Source organism: Chinchilla lanigera, unplaced genomic scaffold (assembly GCF_000276665.1).
Source record: "Chinchilla lanigera isolate Chin_1 unplaced genomic scaffold, ChiLan1.0 scaffold00077, whole genome shotgun sequence".
NCBI lineage: Eukaryota > Metazoa > Chordata > Mammalia > Rodentia > Chinchillidae > Chinchilla > Chinchilla lanigera.
In genome coordinates this window covers 5,959,962-5,978,566 of record NW_004955478.1, presented here as the reverse complement: position 1 = coordinate 5,978,566, position 18,605 = coordinate 5,959,962, and the positions used below count along the sequence as shown (strand labels likewise).

Genomic DNA, 18,605 nt, shown 5'->3' with positions numbered 1-18,605 from the left:
CACCTCTCCAGTACCATTCATGTGTGATCTTTGAGATTAAGTTTCCAAGGCATACAATTTGAGGGACACATTGAAACCACAGAAGTTGGATACTAGGAAGCAAGGAAAGCAAGATTCTTCTCCGGGAAGCAACACCTTCCTGGACTCATCATTGCTGGGTGGGGGTGCAGCTTCCGGAAGTCCTCTGAAGGAGACAGAGGATTCTGAGGGATCCTAGGTTTTCAGATCAGCCTGTGTCCAGCATGAACACAGTATTCAAATGAGCAGAGATCTATGCAAACATTAGAAGGCACCAGCCAGTGAGACTGGCCCAAGGAGATATATCTAGGCATCTGACTTCAAGTGCTTCTGGCCCCAGGAACACAGCTACCTCTATCTTGAGACAAGTGCTCCATCTTAGTCTGATGCCATTAGACAGTTATCTAACTCTCATGTTATAACACAATGCTTTCTGGGCAGTGTTTTGAGTTCCCTATGTTCTGTGGAGAGAGAAGGGATGACCAAGGTTATAACAGATTATAGCAGATTTCTATTTTTACACTTTTTTTTTTTTTTTTGGCTTTTTTTCAGGTACCAGGAATCGAACTCATGACCTTGCGCTTGGTAGGCAGGCGCTGTGCCACTGAGCTAAATCCCCAGCCCCAGATTTCTATTTTCTATGGCCTAGGGGACAGCATTTTACATTAGAAATCAATGAAGCAGGTTCATTATAATTTGCCTTCTCTGGGATCCTGACTATAGTACACCAACTGTCAACAGGCACATGGGTAATTCTACTTTTCTTCTCTAAATTAATAAACTTTCATCCTGCTATATGGATCAGCTAGAACTATATTGGAATCGGACTCTACGGGCTTGGCCATCTCTTGACGGTAACAAGAGTGAACCTTGGGACCTTCGACTTGGATGGCTAGAATGAGCAGCACCCCTTTCCCTGGACGCTACTGTGTCCTATTCTGAGAAATGGAGAGTTCAGTTTTATCAACCTTCCTCCTACACCATGTTAAACACAGGGACACTTTTTTGTTTGTTTTTGTTTTAAAGAAATCTAACCTATTGCAAGGCCGCACTAGGAAATACCTAGAGCTATGTTTGTCCCGTGTCACTGTGTACAAGAATTATGCTGGAGAACTCAACAACCAGACAGGTTTACAGGTTCTAGCTCTGTGTTGTCACCTGGCAAGTTCCTAAAATCCTCTAAGGCTCATGTAAAAAATGAGTCTCACTCAATAGGGACTGTTAAGTATTAAGTGAGATTATGCAAGGAAAATATTTGGCCTAGTGCCTGGCACAAATACTTATTAATTCTTCACTATTATTATCAGTCTCATCCAGGGAAAACCCTCCAGCATCTTGTGGATATGCCCTGAACACTTTTCAGGCACCATTATAAGCTCAGGGATCTGCAGTCAGTAAGATTCCTAAGGGTCCTGGGGTCATGGGACCAACGTTCCAGAGGGATACAACTTTTCACCTCCAGCACTGGCAAAAAAAACAGGGCGAATGTTCTTTATGATGAGAGATTGTTTCTGATGATGTCAGGGCTAAGAGATTTCTCACTACCAAAGCCTGTTATTATCCCAACCACAGTTTAAAAAAAAAAATCCAGATGTTCTCATTACCTTCCGCTCTCTGGGCCCATGAACCTCTCTTGTTCTGATCACTCTTGGTACCAAACCAAATGCACAACCTCGGGGCACCTAGGAGCAGGGAGTGCTGGGGTGGCCTTGGGATACTGCTCCTGGCTCATGACTGGCACAGCAGCTCCAGACCACAAAACTCAGTGACTTCTTTATCCTGCGCTTCACTGAGGGAGTCCCTGAATGTTGTCTTCACTCAGGCTACACCCACCAAACTGGAAGACCCTGCCAATCAGCTTCTCAACCCCAGAGCAGCCAAATGCTCCCGTGAGAAAGAACTGCCACACCCCGTGATGAGACTGGCAGTTTTCTAAAGGAGAAAAGGAAGGCTGTGTGTGTGTGTGTGTGTGTGTGTGTGTGTGTGTGTGTGTGTGTGTGTGTGTGATTATTCAGCTCTCTGCATCGACCAGAGGGAACCACTCCATTTGTATTTCAGTTGCATAACCAGTATTCCCTCTCTCTCCATCCCCCAGCTGACAGAATGGTTCTCCTCTCAGCAAAACAGGTAACAATACCAGCGACAAACACCATGAGAACTAGCGCTCCATCAGGTCCTTCCCTTTCTATCAAGGTGAGCTAAGCTTAAAGCACTGGTCGGGAGGGGCGGGACAGAAGGCCCCTCCCTTACCTGCCCCTCAGTCTGATTACTTCCCCTTCATCTGTGCTTAAAATAGACAGACCATGCCAAACCTAAATAACCCAGGAGATTAAATTAAATCAGGCCTGGTTTCCAGGCAGTTGCTAATAATATAAGCATTCACATCAGCATGGCAGACAAAGGCAGAACTGTTTATTGGTTCTGCCCCACCCTGTTTGTACCAACTAAACTCTTGAGAGATAGAGTCATGACAAGCAACTTTCTTTCCCTCACCTCCATACAAGCGACAAGGCGCCTAGACTGTTCAGGCTGATGAGGAGCTGGAATCTGTTCATGCCAGCTTGCCTGACAGAACCTCATCTTCTGGTAATCTTTGCTGGGTTCCTTTCCAGCAATGTCCTGGCTAGTATGAAGCACAATTCCAGGCTAGCCTGGAAGCATCCACCAGCAAGGGCCTCTTGACTCCATCAGTCTGCAGAAAATGGAAGAAATGACCTGCCCCAGAACGTTCCCACCACCTGCTGGAATAAGTACTTTCCCATATAGTTTTGGTCCTCCACAATAGGCTCAAAACAGATTCTCAGAGGAATGTATCTTTCAGGGCTACCTGGAATCCGCATGAGCAAGACAACATAAGTACTTGTCTCTGGAACGCTATGGTCCTTGGAGAAAGGGAGAGAGGGAGAGAGAGAGACAGAGAGGGAAAGATGGAGAGAAGGAGAGAAGGAGAGAGGGAGAGAGAGAATAAGAATACAACTGTTTTTAGTCTTTGGATCTGTTCTACCAGTGCCATCTCTATCTGAGAATACAAAGGTGAAGACAAGTATTTATTAAATATATGATGTCAGCTAAGATATTTTCACTGACAAAGCCTCATATCATCTCAACCATAGTTAGAGACAAAAAAAAAAAAAAAAAAAAAAGAGGACATTCTCATTAACTTTGGAATCTCTCCCTGCTGAGGCCAATCTGTCAATACCTTAGACCACCACAAGGCAGACACATGCATCAAACCTAAAGAGAGATCAAACCGACATGGACAAGGAATGATTAGTGGTTAAGACTTTGGAGGTAAAACTTTTAATCTAGTGAAGATACCAATAGGATGATTCCCAAATTCTTAATTTCCCAAGATGCTTCTGGACCACTGAGCCATGCTGCTAAAATAATCACTGAATTGGCAAAACCATCAAATAGAGAAATTAAATGGGAAGATTGCCAGTGTTACAGAACTCACAGGCCAAGGTCAATGCACAGGATGAAGATCCTGTGCTTCTTGTAAGGTGGGCATCTGCGACCTACATCCTTCCTGGTAGAATGGATGGAGAGACGCCCTGCCATTGTGAGCATTAAGCCCATAGTTTACAAACCAAGCCAGAAATACATCATTTTCCTAACTGCAGGAGGGCCTTGTGGTAATGATTCGTAGATAAAATGCACCTTACTTTTCTTTCCTTTTACTGAATGGGAGCCAGGTAGCTTCACTTTCCTCAGGACAGAGGCTAAGAGCACACAGGCATTGTTAGCATTTTGTCAACGGGTTCATCTTCACAGCTGGAATTTCTCATGAAAGCAAAGCTCCAGGGGTGAGAGGTACAGGTCTGCCAAGCAAACAAGGCCTGCAGACAGAGGTGCCGCAGGGGAGAGTCACTGAAGGCCAACAGCTCAAAATGCTTTTGACTGGGGGGCTTTGTCCAGTTCCTGGGCTGTAATTCAATGTTTCCCTCCTGTTCCACATTCTAACTGTGGCCCCTTTCAAAGGGTTCTGCTTCCCGCGGGCACCGCAATTACTAAACCTCGTCCACCTCATTTACACTTAGAAGCCAGTATGCCGTTTTACAGCTCTTAAATAAGCGGGCTAATGAACATGCCAGGTGGCTGCGTTGCACAAATGTCACCAAATCAAAATCTTTTCTTTATCCTTGGCTGTTTCTGGAAACCAGCCAGGCCAGGAGTATGTTCATTTGTTTGAGGAACTCATGAGTCACATCAAACTTTGTACATGAGCTCAGAGAGTCAGTGCTCTCTAGTAATTTTATGGATGTACAAAGTCATTGTCGGGAAAGGGTCGCCAAACAGAGGGCAGAAGCTTGGCTCCCAAAGCAACATCCTTCACGGCCCCGACTCAGGTCATGCACTGCTTTACCTACTGTTCTGTCTGCTTCACACCACCCTGCTCCTGGGAAATCTCTCTCCCTTGCCCCCGCCCTCACTTTTTCTGCCCTCTTACTACAGCTGATTGGTCCAGAGGTGGCACATGACCCAGAGTCAACCGATACATCCGGACCTGGAGTGTTCACATTTGTGCCTGACACGCTAGCAGAGAAGAAACTGTGTGAAGCAATGTTGTAGAGCTGTGTAGCGCCATGTTTTCTGCGATGGAAGAAAGCCTAACTTTCTGAGATGAGAGGGAGAGAAAGAGAAAGAGAGAGAGAGAAGAAGGAGATAGTAATATGTAGAAAGAAGAGATGAAATACAGAAAGCTGGTCTCTGGTTCTACATGTTCTTATGGCGCCACAGCTGGTCCACTCTTGAGTTTGATAAGATACCCCGGATTTCTTTCCTTTCTGTCTGAGTAAGCAGGTTGACTTGGTTTTGTCCCTTGCGAACCACAATGTCCCACCCAGTAATGCCACTCCCTAAGGAGAGCTTTCTACACGGGGCAGGTGAGGGGGCCAGACCCCCTCAGTGCTTTCCGAATTCAGCCCCAAACATCTCCAGAAGCACCATGCAGCGATTGGGATACCTCTTTAGTGGGAATATCACTTCAAAACAAATGTCACAGAAAGGCACTTGCTCTTCAGACTTGTTTAAAAAATCACTGGGCTGAAAGCTTTGCTGGCTGAAGAGTTCTTGGGGTTTCCAACTGTCACTGCTTCCCTAAGCAGGGCAGAGAGTCTGGTACCAGGGGCTTTCTCCCCTAAACAACTCTCACAGCAGTGACACACGAGAGCTGAAGGTAAGCTGACAGTTCACACAGCTCCAAGGCTTCCTGTGACTCTGCAGACGAGGAAGGGGAACCAGGGAGTTTAAGTGCCAGGGCCACTGCCATAGTCGAGTAATGTCTTCACACTGGAATTCTCAGCTTACTACGCTACTGCGGGCTCCTATAGGATGCTGCTAAATTTGAGAGTGACTTCCCAGTGCCTCCTGCGTCTCCCTTGTAGGCAGGGTAAAGGAAAAACAAAGTCTCAGGTAAGATATTCCTGGTGTGCTTAGAGTCCCACTGTGGTTATAGCTACATCAGGAACGAGTCAGGACTGAAAGAAGTCATGTGTCTATGTAGTGATACACTTTGATTTGCTGAACTATACCATTCAATGTGTCTGGGAAAAAAACCTCTATTAACAGATGCATAACAATCCCTAATGTTTACTCCAGATCAGTGAGTGGATGGTTGGGAGTCAAATCCAACCTATCTGACTCTAAAGCCAATGCCATAGGATCCTCTGACCCAGGTCACTCCTATTACCATAGAAACATGCTCCCACATGCTTTCCTTGTGGAACCTTAGCTATTTCAAGTGTGCTGAGGATTTTTTTCGAACATATCAGCATCCTTCAGAAGCTGGAAGTTCTGAGGATGACAGAGGCGCTGTGATACTGGGTAAGTGAAGGGTAAGCGGAGGGGTAAGTGAAACAGGCTTCAGGACAGCCCAAGTAGCTGCATATTAAGTGACAAGTGAGGAGCCTGAACTGACCTGTTTCCAATGGTCACTACATATGTGATTTCCCTGGGAAGATGTTTACCTGCAACAATTCTTCCATAGGTAGTGAGCCAGGCAGGCTGTAAAATGGGAGTAGCAGTATACCAGGGAAGTATCTCTCCACATGCCCTGTACCCCACTCCCAGGAGAGAGACTCAACAATGGGGCAGAGAGGCCAGTGCAGTGCTTCCCAAAGCAAAAGCCCATCTTCCCCTGATGCACAGCGAAGCAGGCATTTCTGGCACATTCCCTGCCTCCAATGAAATACTTCCCTGGTATAACTTTTCCTAATCTCAGCACCCCCACTCTGAAAACTTTTATAGGAAGTTTGCCTTGTTCCTGTTATTTCTTCATTGTTCTAGGGCAAAATGCCTGTCTTGGCTTGAAAAGGGACCCTGACTGTCTTTAATTAACCACAAGCCTTGCATTAATTCCAAAGGAGCCAGAGGGAATGCACAGGCCCATTCTTCTTAGTACAGAAAAGCCCCGTGGGGATGCTCTGGAGCACGCCTTCCAGCAGGTGGCCCCAGCCCACTGTATGCACATGGGAATATTTAAGAACCACCCCGGGAGCTAACTTATTTTGTACTTTCTCAGGAAATCTGCATTTTTCCAAGTGGAAATGCCTAGAAGCTGAGATGAACACAGCCTGCTGCTTCTCTGCCATTTTGATGCCAATAATCACAGCGTGTATATACACACATTAATTAGAAAATCTTCTGTAAAACAAAAAAAAAAATTTTGTAGGATATCAGGGCAGTTAGCTTTGGAAAGCACCATAAGATAGCATCTTGCCTATTCTAGGTTTCTGCTGGAGCAGTGTTAGCCACCTTTGAAGATGACACAGATCAAGTAAGTTTTTGCATTTATTTTGGGACACTTCCATTGGCGATTTTCGAACATTATTCAAATTTTCCTTTGGCAGGAAACCAAAACAGGGCATTTATCTATTATTTATTTCCCCTTTTGCCCTAACCCCGTAAGATCCCTCTCTTACTCCCTCAACAATCAAGGGGTTAAAAAAAATGTTTCCGGGGGAGTGAGTGAAAAGTCATCATTTGCAAGCTTCTAAGACAGTCCTCACTTGGGTAATATATTGACTTTCTAGAAGAAGATCAAATTCCTTGCAATAATTTCATGGCAATTAATCTTGTGCTTAAATGATAATCCTATAATTAGAAGCAATTAAAATCCTGCACAAGGATGACCTGCTCAGTCAATGTCAACATCTCTGTATGCTAATGGGGTAGTTTTGAAACAAGGCCCCAGAAATAATTTGCATCTCCCTTCTAGGGATGCAAGCGTCCAAGGCCTATCTTTGAGAGCAGTTCTTTGTGGGTCAAAGAAGGTGGATGACAGAGCCTCATTTAAAGAATCTGGGAGCTTGGGATCATTCTAAGCAGGAAAAGAGAAGTCAGAGCACTCGTGTGTGGGTACCAGGGTACTTTAAAACAAAGGCAAACACTGCACCAGCGAGATGACACTGGCAACCCTTTGCCCCTTGCCAGAATCCTGCTGCCTCCCACGGACACCCAGTGACTAAGCACCCAGCATGGAAAGCTGTGTTCAAATCACTGTAAAGAGAACTGGGCATGAATAACAACCCGTAGGAGGGCCTGCTGCTAGTTAGTACACACTTGACATTTAGCCAGGCCACCGGTGGGTCGGGATGAGGTACCGGAGTCAGGACACAAACAATGACGTGTCTCTTTGTGAGGATGCAGCCTTTGTCTTGGCTGATGTGTATGTCTCCAAAGGATCCCAGAAGTCATGTGACTCCATGGCTTAGTCTAAAACAATCATTTTAACTTGATCCAGGCATAGGGATAAAATGGCAAGAGCTGCTTGGACTTGGGATGAGGAGTCCAGTATGAACTTGGGCACATTTTTCATGTCGTGCCTTTTGTCTAGTTGCATTACCACTGGCGTCATCGTCATGGTCATCGTCATCATCTCAACAAGTGCTCATCAGGCACAGATTTGAGACCTTAGGCTGGACACGGGATAAGATGCTGACCTCAAAGAGCTTTTGATCTGGTACAGCATGACAACACATAAATAAATATCGAAATCACATAAAAATGCCACGAAATGTGCAAGGAGAAAGCGGTCCAGTTCAGAGAGGGTATAAAGCATAAGAAGAAACTTCATAAAGGTAACTGGAGCTGTGTGGAAAACATGTTCCTGAGGGAGCAGGGGAGAGAGCAGAAGGAAAGACCAGGAGAAAGGAACCTTTGAGAGCTCGCGGCTGCTGCATCAGGGAGTGGGAGCAACTCTTCTTTATAATTAGGGCAAGGCTGGAGAGAGGTAGGGGCATAAAAATAAAACTAGGGAGGTAGGAGAGGCACTGGGTGCTGAAGGAGTCACACGTCTATGACCTTGATCTGCAGGAATGCCCAATGAGGGAAGAAGATGGCGTAGATACATCCAGTGACCTCTAAGCGCTGGAATGCAACATCACGCAAGCGTTCTGCTGTATGTTTCTAGCCTGGGGGCAGGTTCCTGTTTGCTTGAGGAAAAGACGTGCCTGCATATTAAGTACCCCTAAATTTAAAGAAGGTGACTGCAGACAAGATTTCTTCAAACACTAGAACGTGGCAGCAAGAGGAGTTTTAATGGAGGAGAGCCAGCGGCAGGAAGCAAGAGCCAGCAATGGCAAGGAGCAAAAGGGCATTCCCAACCAAGCTGCATACTGCCAGCCTGCCTCCTGAGGCGGGGAGGGTCTTCTTTCCATGCTGCCTTGCCCATTTTAACTCTCCACTGTCACGAAGACTTCAGCCAGATTTCCTGCTGCCATTTTTATTTCCAGGCGTTACCTAGACCCTGGAAAATGGAGGCTGTGGAGGAAATGACGACAGACCCTCACTCACGATGGAGCCAGTGGCACAGCCATAACGACAGGAGCTGCACAGCCATTGCAGAGTTGCCACAGCCATTCACTGCTGGATACAAACATGAAGTTACAGACGCTTTGGCAGAGGCACGGGCTGTGTCCGTATTCAAGGGAACTAGCTGAGAAGGCACGTCTTCCCTACATTAGAGCCCGGCGTCAGCTGTGCAGGAAAGTGGGGTTGACATGCTGGGGTGCTGAGGGTGGACTGTGCTCCACACAGCAGCTGTGTGACCTGGCCAGGCCCCTGGAGCTCTCGAGTCTCAGTTTCCTCAGTTACAAACGATGATGCTGATGATGATGACACCACTTTTCTCAAAGGGCTACTGCTTGATGAATTTAGCAGGTATAATACAGGCTCCTGTGCATGATGAGCAATGAACTGCAGGCATACACCTGGTGGCAAGTGGAAAGCAGCTACATTTATTGAAGATCACAGGACACTGTGCTCAAGTCTATGCTGGTGGTGGCGAACCTATGGCACGCATGCCGCAGCGGGGCGGGGGGTTGTTATCACTGCAAGCTCTAAAAGGTTCACAATCACCGGCCTAGGCACCCAATAAAATGCCAGGGGTATGTGGTTTGCCCTTGATGTTCACCTTTTCTGTACCTGCTACTTGTGTCCTGATCGGCTGGCATCACCCCTGGCTAGACACAGAGAGACCATCAGGTGAAGTATCCCTTACCAGAGGTCACAACTACCTCCTGAGTTAAACTAACAAAGCCCCAGTCCTCTCTGGCTCTGACAGTGTAGGAGGGCGCATAATAGCAGCTCCCGTGCAGCCAGCTCCTGGCGGCCGTAAAGAAATGCCCGGTGACTTACCTGTAGTACCTGGCAGGGAGACCACGGGAGGGCTCCTCACCAATGGGGCTTCTACACCAGCCCGACTGCAGAGCCACGAAAGAACACTCCAGTGTGGGACAGAATAATCTTATCTCCCTTGCTCTGCTGTCTGCTAAAGGCAGGGGCGCTGGTGGCTGTGGGCACAGGTGTATGAGGCTTGCTGGAGTGGGAGAAACCAGACAGGGAAGCCGAACCTCTGCGGGGATCAGATGGCCGCCTCACAGGGGCTTCCTTCCAGCTGAGAATGAGCTCTACAGAGTGCACTGTAGTACAGTACTGGGCCAGCCAGAACAGAGGGGAGCAGGCACATGTGGGACCTACGTCCCAGACACATGTAACACTGCCCAGCTCAACCCAATGTACTTCTACATGCTTTCACTCTAGATACAATGATTGCTAATTAGCATCCTGTTTCAGGTGCTTTTGCCTGTGAGCAGGAGCGAGTGCCCTCTCCCTCGCCGTCACCCTCTTCCTCCGGGTCTCCCTCTCCCTCTTCCTCTCTCTCTCCCCAGTCCCTGAACTGCACAGTCTAGATGTGAGACAGAAAAAGGAGCCTCACACCGCCAGTCTTGTCCTCACCCATGGGAGCTCAGGTTAGAACTTTAACTGCACGCTGAAAGTTAGCAACCTAACGGATTTGAGAAAGCTACACTCTTCTTCAAAATGATCTGTCTAGGGCGAGACATGTTCTGGAAACAGCTGTAAAGCACATGATACTTTTTCATTTACTTACAACATTAAATTGAAAATTAATTCCCATGAGGAACTTTTTTATACCACTCTTCCAAACCAAATAAAAAAAGTACACAAAAATGTAGAAAGCCTATTAAAATTGCCTACTGGAGGGAAAGAATCACACCATTTTGATAACATCAGCACCAATCCTCAAAGGTGAAAAAAATAAAAATAAAAATACACCATGAAGGCGGAGGCCCGTCCTATAAATACCACGCCAACTGAGCAAGAAAACTCACCTCGGGTCTCTGAATGGTGATTTCCATCCCAAAGGCGGAACTCCCACTGGGAATTTGCATGTTATTGTGGAAATTATTTTCAACCCGAGTGATTCTATACAGGTAAATGGGGACTGAGCTTGTCTAGCAATTAACACAGTGCATTTTCCAAGAAACTGCTTGCATTTGGGCCATAAGCTCAGCTCATTACGGCTTGTTGCTTATGTCTGTGTCCTCATTAAAGCCAGGCTAATTCCCACATTCCATTTAGAACCTCAACGGGAGTGCTCGTCCTCCACCTTTCTCATACATACGACCTTGCAGCCTCCATCTTCACCTGGGGACTTCTCCTTCCCAGGGCCCCCACCCCCCCCACCCTGAACGCCCTCCCCTGGTGTACTACGAGGGGCTGCATAATTTGGACTCGGATTGTTCTTTAATCCCTTCACCTGGTACCCTTGTCCCCCTAGCTTTAAACCCCATGTTTGAGCTTTCTGTACCCTCAAACAATCTCACGGAACGTGGGGTGGGGTTTACTACTTGGTCAAAAGGGTGCTCTCATGAAGAGGCTTGGGAGGTTCAGAGCCAGCGCAGACCTGGGCTCAAGTCCGGCTCCGTCACTTTCTACCCGCTGACTTGGAGCAGTTTCCTTCCTTCTCTCAGCGCCTTGGCCCATCTCAAAAGTGAAGAGTTGATAGTGGTTGCTTTTAAGGGGTGTTTAAGGAGTTAATACGACAGTGGACACAAGGCGCTCGGTTCCATGAATGGTAGTGCACAGCAGGCTCTCAATGAATGCTGGCTAAGGGCATCAAACACATTTATCAAGACCAACCCTTGCCTGAAGATTTTGGTGGGGCGGAGGCAGAGGCCGGGAAAGAAGCGGATGACACCTGTGTGACAGGACTCTTCAGGGTTTCACTGGGTGCACTTTGCGGTTCTTTTACACTGGAACAACGTCAATCCGATGCCTTCTGCTTTGCTCTTTAAAACAGTTCCTAGTGAGAGTATGTTACGTGACATAAATCAGTCACACAAGCTTAAATATCACATGCTTTCTCTTCAGGAGAAACTCAAAGGCTATATGCCAATGAGGAAACTGGGAGATAGATGGGTAGGAAGGGGGAAGGGTTCAGATGGTTCCCCAAATCTTCTATTCCAGTGTTTTGAAAGTATTTTAATATATGCTAATTTGTTTCATTTATACTACTAGTTCCTTAGTTCATGGAAAAGAAAGTTTTGTTCTAATATCTGCTTGTTTCTTCTTTGTAAGAGAGAATCTTTGTATGGATGTACTCCGAGTAATTACTTTGACGATAACAATACACGCTACTTTAACTATTGCTATTCTTATTATTTTGTTGCGGAATTTTGTTTTATTGTTTCAGAAAATAAAATAATAAAAGAAAAAATAATAAAACAATCTTAGTGGTGAGGATAGGTACTACTTTTCACAAATGTATCAGATATTATTTCAAAATGCAATCACCTTGTAGTTAAACTTTCCTTATGCAAGGATCCTTATGCAAGGGAGGCAGGTGCTCAGGAACTCTATAATACTTTTTTAACTTTTCTGAAATATGCAGTTACTTCAGATGAAAAGTTCTCAAGATATTATTACTAATTAGGTTTTTTTTTTTTTTTTTTGAGACAGGGTCTGTCTTGCTATGCAGTTCAGGCTGGCCTTGAGCTCACTTGGTAGCCCAGGCTAGTCTCGAACTTGCAACAATCCTCCTGCTTCAGCCTCCCGAGTGCTGGGATTACAGGCGTGTGCCACCATGCCTGGCTTATATTTTGTTGAATCTGACTTTCTGCACTTAAAATTAGATTTCTTTCATATAAATTATTTAATTTAACTTTATTTTTGTGGTGGAAAATCAAATTCAGAATCAAGGCCCAGGAAATCAAATTCAGAATCAAGGCCCAGGAGAAGGTCTTGGGCCTGCTAGGCAAGTGCTCTACCACCAAGCTAAACCCTCCAGCCCAGTAAGCATATTTTAAAAACAAATTCCAATTTTTATTGGCACTATCATTAAAATATAATTGAAATATTTAATCATTAGATTTGCCATTCTGCAAGTGGATTCATTTCCTCGTGCCTTGGTTTCTTCATCTACAAAATAAGGATAAAATCAATGTCTTCACAGATACCATAGGGCCGCATTACTATGCTTCACTGCCAGGTGGCTCTACACGCTGGTAGGAACGTTGTAAATAAGGTATCCTGCGAAAGTTGCCCTTGTATGGAAATCATGTAAGTGTTAACTGATGCCAATGTTATTGTTTGCTATGATCTGCATATTGGTATCCTCCCCAAGTGGGTATGTTGAAATGTAATCCCAAGTAACAGTGTTAGAAGGGAAATGTTTTGGGAAATGACTAGGTTACAATGGCTTTACTCTCATGCAGGGACTAGCACCCTTGTCAAGATGAGGCTGCAGGGAGTGGGTCAGTGCCCTGTGTCATGTGGGGGCACAGTCCTCCTTCCCACAGCACACGAGGGTGCAGCAGGAGCTGCCAGCTAGGAGGCAGAGACTGAGCCTTCAGCGGCCACTGAATCTGTTGGTGGCTTGATCTTCTCAGCCTCCAGGACTATCGGAAATAAATTTCTATTATTTACAAATTATCTGTCTAAGGTATTTTGTTATAGCAGTCTGAATGGAATAAGGCATTATTATTAAATTACTACAATCACATTCTTAGAGTCCGTCTATATCTCTGTACAAAAGTTTTAAACTACTTCGCAAGGACATGACCTACAAAGCTGCAGTGAGTAATACTGGTTGCTGGTTGGCTTTCATGGGTGAAAAGTCCATGTCCAACTCAGCGAAAGATACGATCCCTTGAGATGATTCTGCATCTGCGAATCAAGCTCCCTCCTTGGCAATGGGGAAGCAATTAGCATGATGTAAACCTTAGTGTGATGGGAGCTGACCTTACTCTTTCACCCCTGTGCCACCCCGGCCAGGGTGCCTGTGCCCCTCTGTGCACTTTTACATCTGCAAGTCTGCTGGGACTCACAGAAGAGACCGGATGACTCAGGCAGCACCACGTGACTGCTGCTTTCATTTCAGGAGAAAGCGCAGGGCAGGTCCAGCATGCTCTGTGTGTTTTGCTTTATCTGGAAACACAATGAACAACAGCTCAACGTTTAGCAACTCTATGCAGGCATTCTCGCCTTACAGAAAGCCATTCCATGCCTCACTGAAGCCCCATAATTACCCTGACTGTTCACCTGTGATGGGTATTCAACTGCCAACAGGGGTAGCGTTGGAAGGAGAGGAGAAGCTAAGGAAAGGCTCAGCAGTGTGTAGCCGCCAGGGGCTCCAAGTTGTGCTCCTCAGCCCCTTACCACCTCTGGACACTGCATGCTCCCTACCCCCAGTACACGGATTTGACAATCTGAGGGCCTTAACAGAGAGAAAGGAGAAACAAGGGAGGGGCTGTAGTACTGAAAATGTTCCCAGCGCCAAACTTGTGGTCCCCATGGACCTTACTTCCTCTGGGCATGGATGCCAGTCAGACGGGCCCTAGCTATTAGCAGAGAGAAGGGCAGAGTGGACTCCAGTGACAATATCAGCTGAATTAAAAGGATATGCAAATAGGAGCCACAGCCCCACATGCACGGGTACAACAGGAGTAGCTAGGAATAAAGGAACTTCTCTGAAACACGAAAGTCAAAAGAAGGTCTTCGCCTAAGGATTTCACGCACAATTCCATCTTGCCCGTTAGCTGCCAGCTAGTTTGTTCCATGAGGGTACCCGTAGGCAAGCTGTGTGGCTTGTCTCCTAGCAATACCTCAACACCTTAGGTTTCTCTGCATCTTACCTGAGAGGACAGCATTGGGCAAAAAGGTAGTTAATTTAAAAAAAGTGAGGACGTTCTCCAGAGTAAGCTTTTCCTAGAACTCTTCCCCCTGCCATTTTTTTCTTAAACAGATGATATCCAGCCTTTCTTCTGTTGTTTACAAACAAGCAGCATGAAAGTCAGTTTATCCAACATATATGACAGCTTAAAATTTTTAAATAAAAATGAAAATATAATACCTTTATTACTCAGATAAAAATGAATGCACTTGTCAAAGAATGAGCATGTGGGTGGGCCAGGAGGGAGTCCTGAGGGCAAGGAAACAAGCTTGATACCTGACTCAGCCCATGAGTCAACATGGAGTGGGTCATGGCGCAAAGAAGTCAAGACAAATTGAGGACACAGAATAGGTCCCAGGCCACTAAGGTGCCAGGAAACATGATTTGGTGGCAAAGCCAAAGGAAAAACCAGAATATAGGGGAGCGCACGCAGACACAGACCCAGAGGGGAGCACCCTGCACCATGGACAGCGGATTCCGCCCTGAGGCTGGGCCATTTTGGGAGGTACAATTGGCCAGCGTGACAATCAGCAGCAGGGCTCTGACGTCTGCAGCTTTAGTTTCATCCTCGCTGCTCACTAACTGCAATGGTGTCAATTACTGTATTCCTATGGTTCAGTTTCCTCTTCTGGAAAATGGGGCTAGCAGTCAGGTAGTTGTGAGGACTAACCTGTGTGAAATTTCCAGCACCACGCCTACTACAGGGGAAGCACATGCTCACGGTCAGTGGCTGTATCGCTCAGGGAGATTCACCAGGTTGTCACGGCCCAATGCCACTGCACATCTGGATCTGCCATCCACCCCCTTCCCTGCCCTAGTTGTACTGGCACCAACAGCGCTTTGCTTAATTGGCTTCCTGCGTCCCCTGTCCTTGGAGGGAGAGTACGCTGGTCACGCTGTCAAAGTACCCCGATCCACACAGTGCTTGTGACTTTGTAGGACACCGAGTATTTGGGAATTTGGGTACAGAGACCAGGCTCCAGGAGATGGGTTAACTCACATCTGATGGGCTTGATGATGGTGCTAATGCAATCGTTATAAATGCTACAAGAGGGCAGTCAAGGCTGCTAGGCCAGGTCCCACCTCCCTCGACAGGACCCGGGCCTTACAAATGCTACTCCGGGACAAGCATGCCTTACCTGTGACGTGGAGCTTTTCATCAGTGACCTCAGCCTTCAGGTAAATCCGTCCCCTCTTCTCGGTGTGATCCATTCCACAGAGGCTGGGAACATTTATCACACACTGCTTGTGCACATTCATGTCGCAGGCTGTGAATTGAGAAAGCAAAGGGTAAGGGAGGCCATATGGACTCACATCACTTCCTCCGTGTTTTGGTGCCGGAGTAAAAGTGGGAACGCGTTACCCTCTAACTTGATACTTCGCTATAATGTTTTTGGTGACATAAAGAACGGTTAACAGATGTCCCTTCCAGCCCAAGCTTTGCGTGAGTGACAATATCCTTAAAATACCCATCCCATATTTGTTCAGTTTTCACAGAAGCAAAATACCCCCACTTCGTCTTCTGTGACTGCTTCAAATATTTAACAAAATCCACCTAGGTAAATGTATATGAAGTCAGACTGATTAATATCGTCTGTACACACAGTCATATGATATGCAAATTTTAAATGGAGGATACTTTTTGCCAAATAATTCCTTCTGCCTTGCTGAGTTCAACACTGAGAAAGTGACAATCTGTGGGTTGATCTTAGGAAATTCATAAAATTGTATTTTCCTCCACTAACCCTGTGTTTTCAAGAAGGTGTAAGTATGTTGCCTCTGTTGTTTTTTTTTTAAAGTGAACTTGGGTTTGATATTTTAAGCCTGTCTTCAAATATTTCAATATTATTCCCAGCAAAACAAATATACAGCTGGCAGAAGCCATTCCTTACAGCTGACATTATGTGGGCGAGACAGGGGGAGGATAAAAAAAGATCAGTCTTATTGCAGTGAACCGAAGAAACCCTGCAAGGAATCCTGGGTGCTGACTACAAACGCAGCTCTACCATCCTCGCACCCTCTGGCTTCCCGAGGGAGGGACGGTCATTGCAATCCTCGTAAGTCCTCAAAGAGAAGCTAGCAAGGTTACTCTGCAGTCTCCAAGGGGTAGCCTTCCCACTGTCTTCATATCCAGTGCTTAATTTTACCACGGCAAAGTAAGTTGTGGAGAGCATCACGCATGACACTTATCTGCTACGATTAAACACGGAGAGCAGGATGACGGGCGTAACGAGGAAAGGCTGAGCAGTCGCAGTAGCTGCCCAAGTGGATCTTGTCGGGCTTCTTTTCCACAACTAACTCCTCCAGACCTTGTGCCTCCGCTTAGCCAATATTAAGACATTTGAAAAGTTGTGTTATGAATGTAACTTGAGCTAACCAAGTCTTGTCTTCAAGGGCCCTGAAGAACTGGCAGTTTAAGGAAGGCCAAAGCCAGAGCTCCTGGAGAGAGTACGGGCACCAGGGAACGGGGTGGGGGGGTGGAAGGGCCCTGAGTTGAATTCTTCCCTTGGCCCCACCACTAACTGCTTTTCAGCTTTGGGATCTCTTCAGTTCCATTTTCAAATCTATACTCCAGGGGGACTGGGGATGTAGCTCAGCGGCACAGCGCCTGCCTGGCAAGCGCAAGGTTGTGAGTTCGATCCCCAGTACCGGGAAAAACCAAAAAACCAAAAAACCAAACCAAAACAAAACAAATCCATACTCCAGGAAGCTGGCCCGCACAAGCAGCTGGTAACATTTTCCCCACCAGGTGGAGCTGCACATAGGCACTTACAGTCGTGAGGTGCAAAGACACAGGCGAGGCTGTGTCTGCATGGATATGAGGCTATGGCTGGGGCCGGGGCACTCAACTGCTCATTCTCCTCCTCTCCCCAGAAGTGCTACAAGTCCAAGGAAAATAGTTTAAAACAAAACAAAAAAGTACTGGTCTGGGTCAGTGGTTTTCAGTATGTTTTAGTAGAATCCATTTTTCAAACAAAATCTAAAGCAGGGTCCTAATAAATAAACCAGATGAATGTTTTTCATTAGCATACACTTAGTTAATAGACTAAAATTATTCCATTTATTTATTACAGGGACATTCAAATATAACTCTTCTGGCCTAAGGAAAAAAAAAAACCAAACAAACCTCTAAAGCTATTAGTTGGTATCTGCTGCGGTATGAAGGTGACCCTCCCAAGTTTGGAAACCTCATCCCCAAATCCACATGAATGGTATCTGGAGGCAGGAACTTTGGGAGGTCATTAGGATTAGATGACTTTGTGAGGCTAGGGCTCCTAGGATCACATTAGTGGCCTTGTAAGATGAGAAAGATCTGAGCCAGCAGCTTGCTCTGTCTCCACACGCGAGGCCCTCTTGTCATTTCACGATGCAACAAGGAAGTCCCACCATGCTCTTGAACTGCCCAGCCCCGAGAACTGTGGACCGAATAAGCCTCTCATCTTTACAAATGCCCAGTCCCAGGCATTCTCCTATAGCGACAGAAAGTGGACTAGACAGCATCTCCGAGTGCCTCAGCATTTCGTTTCTGTGCTTGGTTAAGGATGCACAGCCTCCATAAGTCCTGTGTCCAGTGGAAGAGAACATGCGCAGGAGAACAGTGCAGGGTAGCACGCCTGCTCCGCCCAGGACCCTCCTCAGCTAAGTGCATGCCGGGAGGAGAAACTCCACTGCAAGCTCTGTCCCATACATGAGGCTGACACTATAAGCTTTGCAGTGTTTCTCTAACTTTATCAAGGCTGGTAGGTATGCAACACATCCGCAAACTCATTTGTGTTCTAAGTTTTCAAATAGTGAAAAATATATTTACAAACGCACTTGCACTCGTGCGGCTCTGTAAGGTGAACAGTCCCAGAGTTCTACCCCCTAGTTCTCACAAACACTGAGTTTTATATACGGTGCTTGTTCCATCTAGGAAACAGACAGACAGCTTTGGCCATTGCTGTAGTCATTAATGAAGGAGAATAGGCTGAGACCGCCATAACATTTTCCTGTCTATCAGAGCAACAAGGCTCAGTACTTGCCTTTTTGTGTCCTAAAAGCATAAGCTTTTGGGAATCACATAATTGAAGAATTATCAAAAGGAAGAGTTTCCACAGTTGTTCTTCTGCCC

General features: G+C 46.2%; 1 protein-coding gene across 2 annotated transcripts in view; it reads right to left on the bottom strand.

Moving 5' to 3' along the window:
• The window catches only part of Prkca (protein kinase C, alpha), a gene marked incomplete at its 5' end in the record, with an annotated part of 403,718 nt that overhangs the window by 111,790 nt on the left and 273,323 nt on the right, over positions 1 to 18,605 (bottom strand). For both annotated transcript variants that reach the window (XM_013503220.1, XM_013503221.1), the window contains 1 exon segment: positions 15,634 to 15,762. In XM_013503220.1, coding sequence (XP_013358674.1) covers positions 15,634 to 15,762 — 129 coding nt within the window.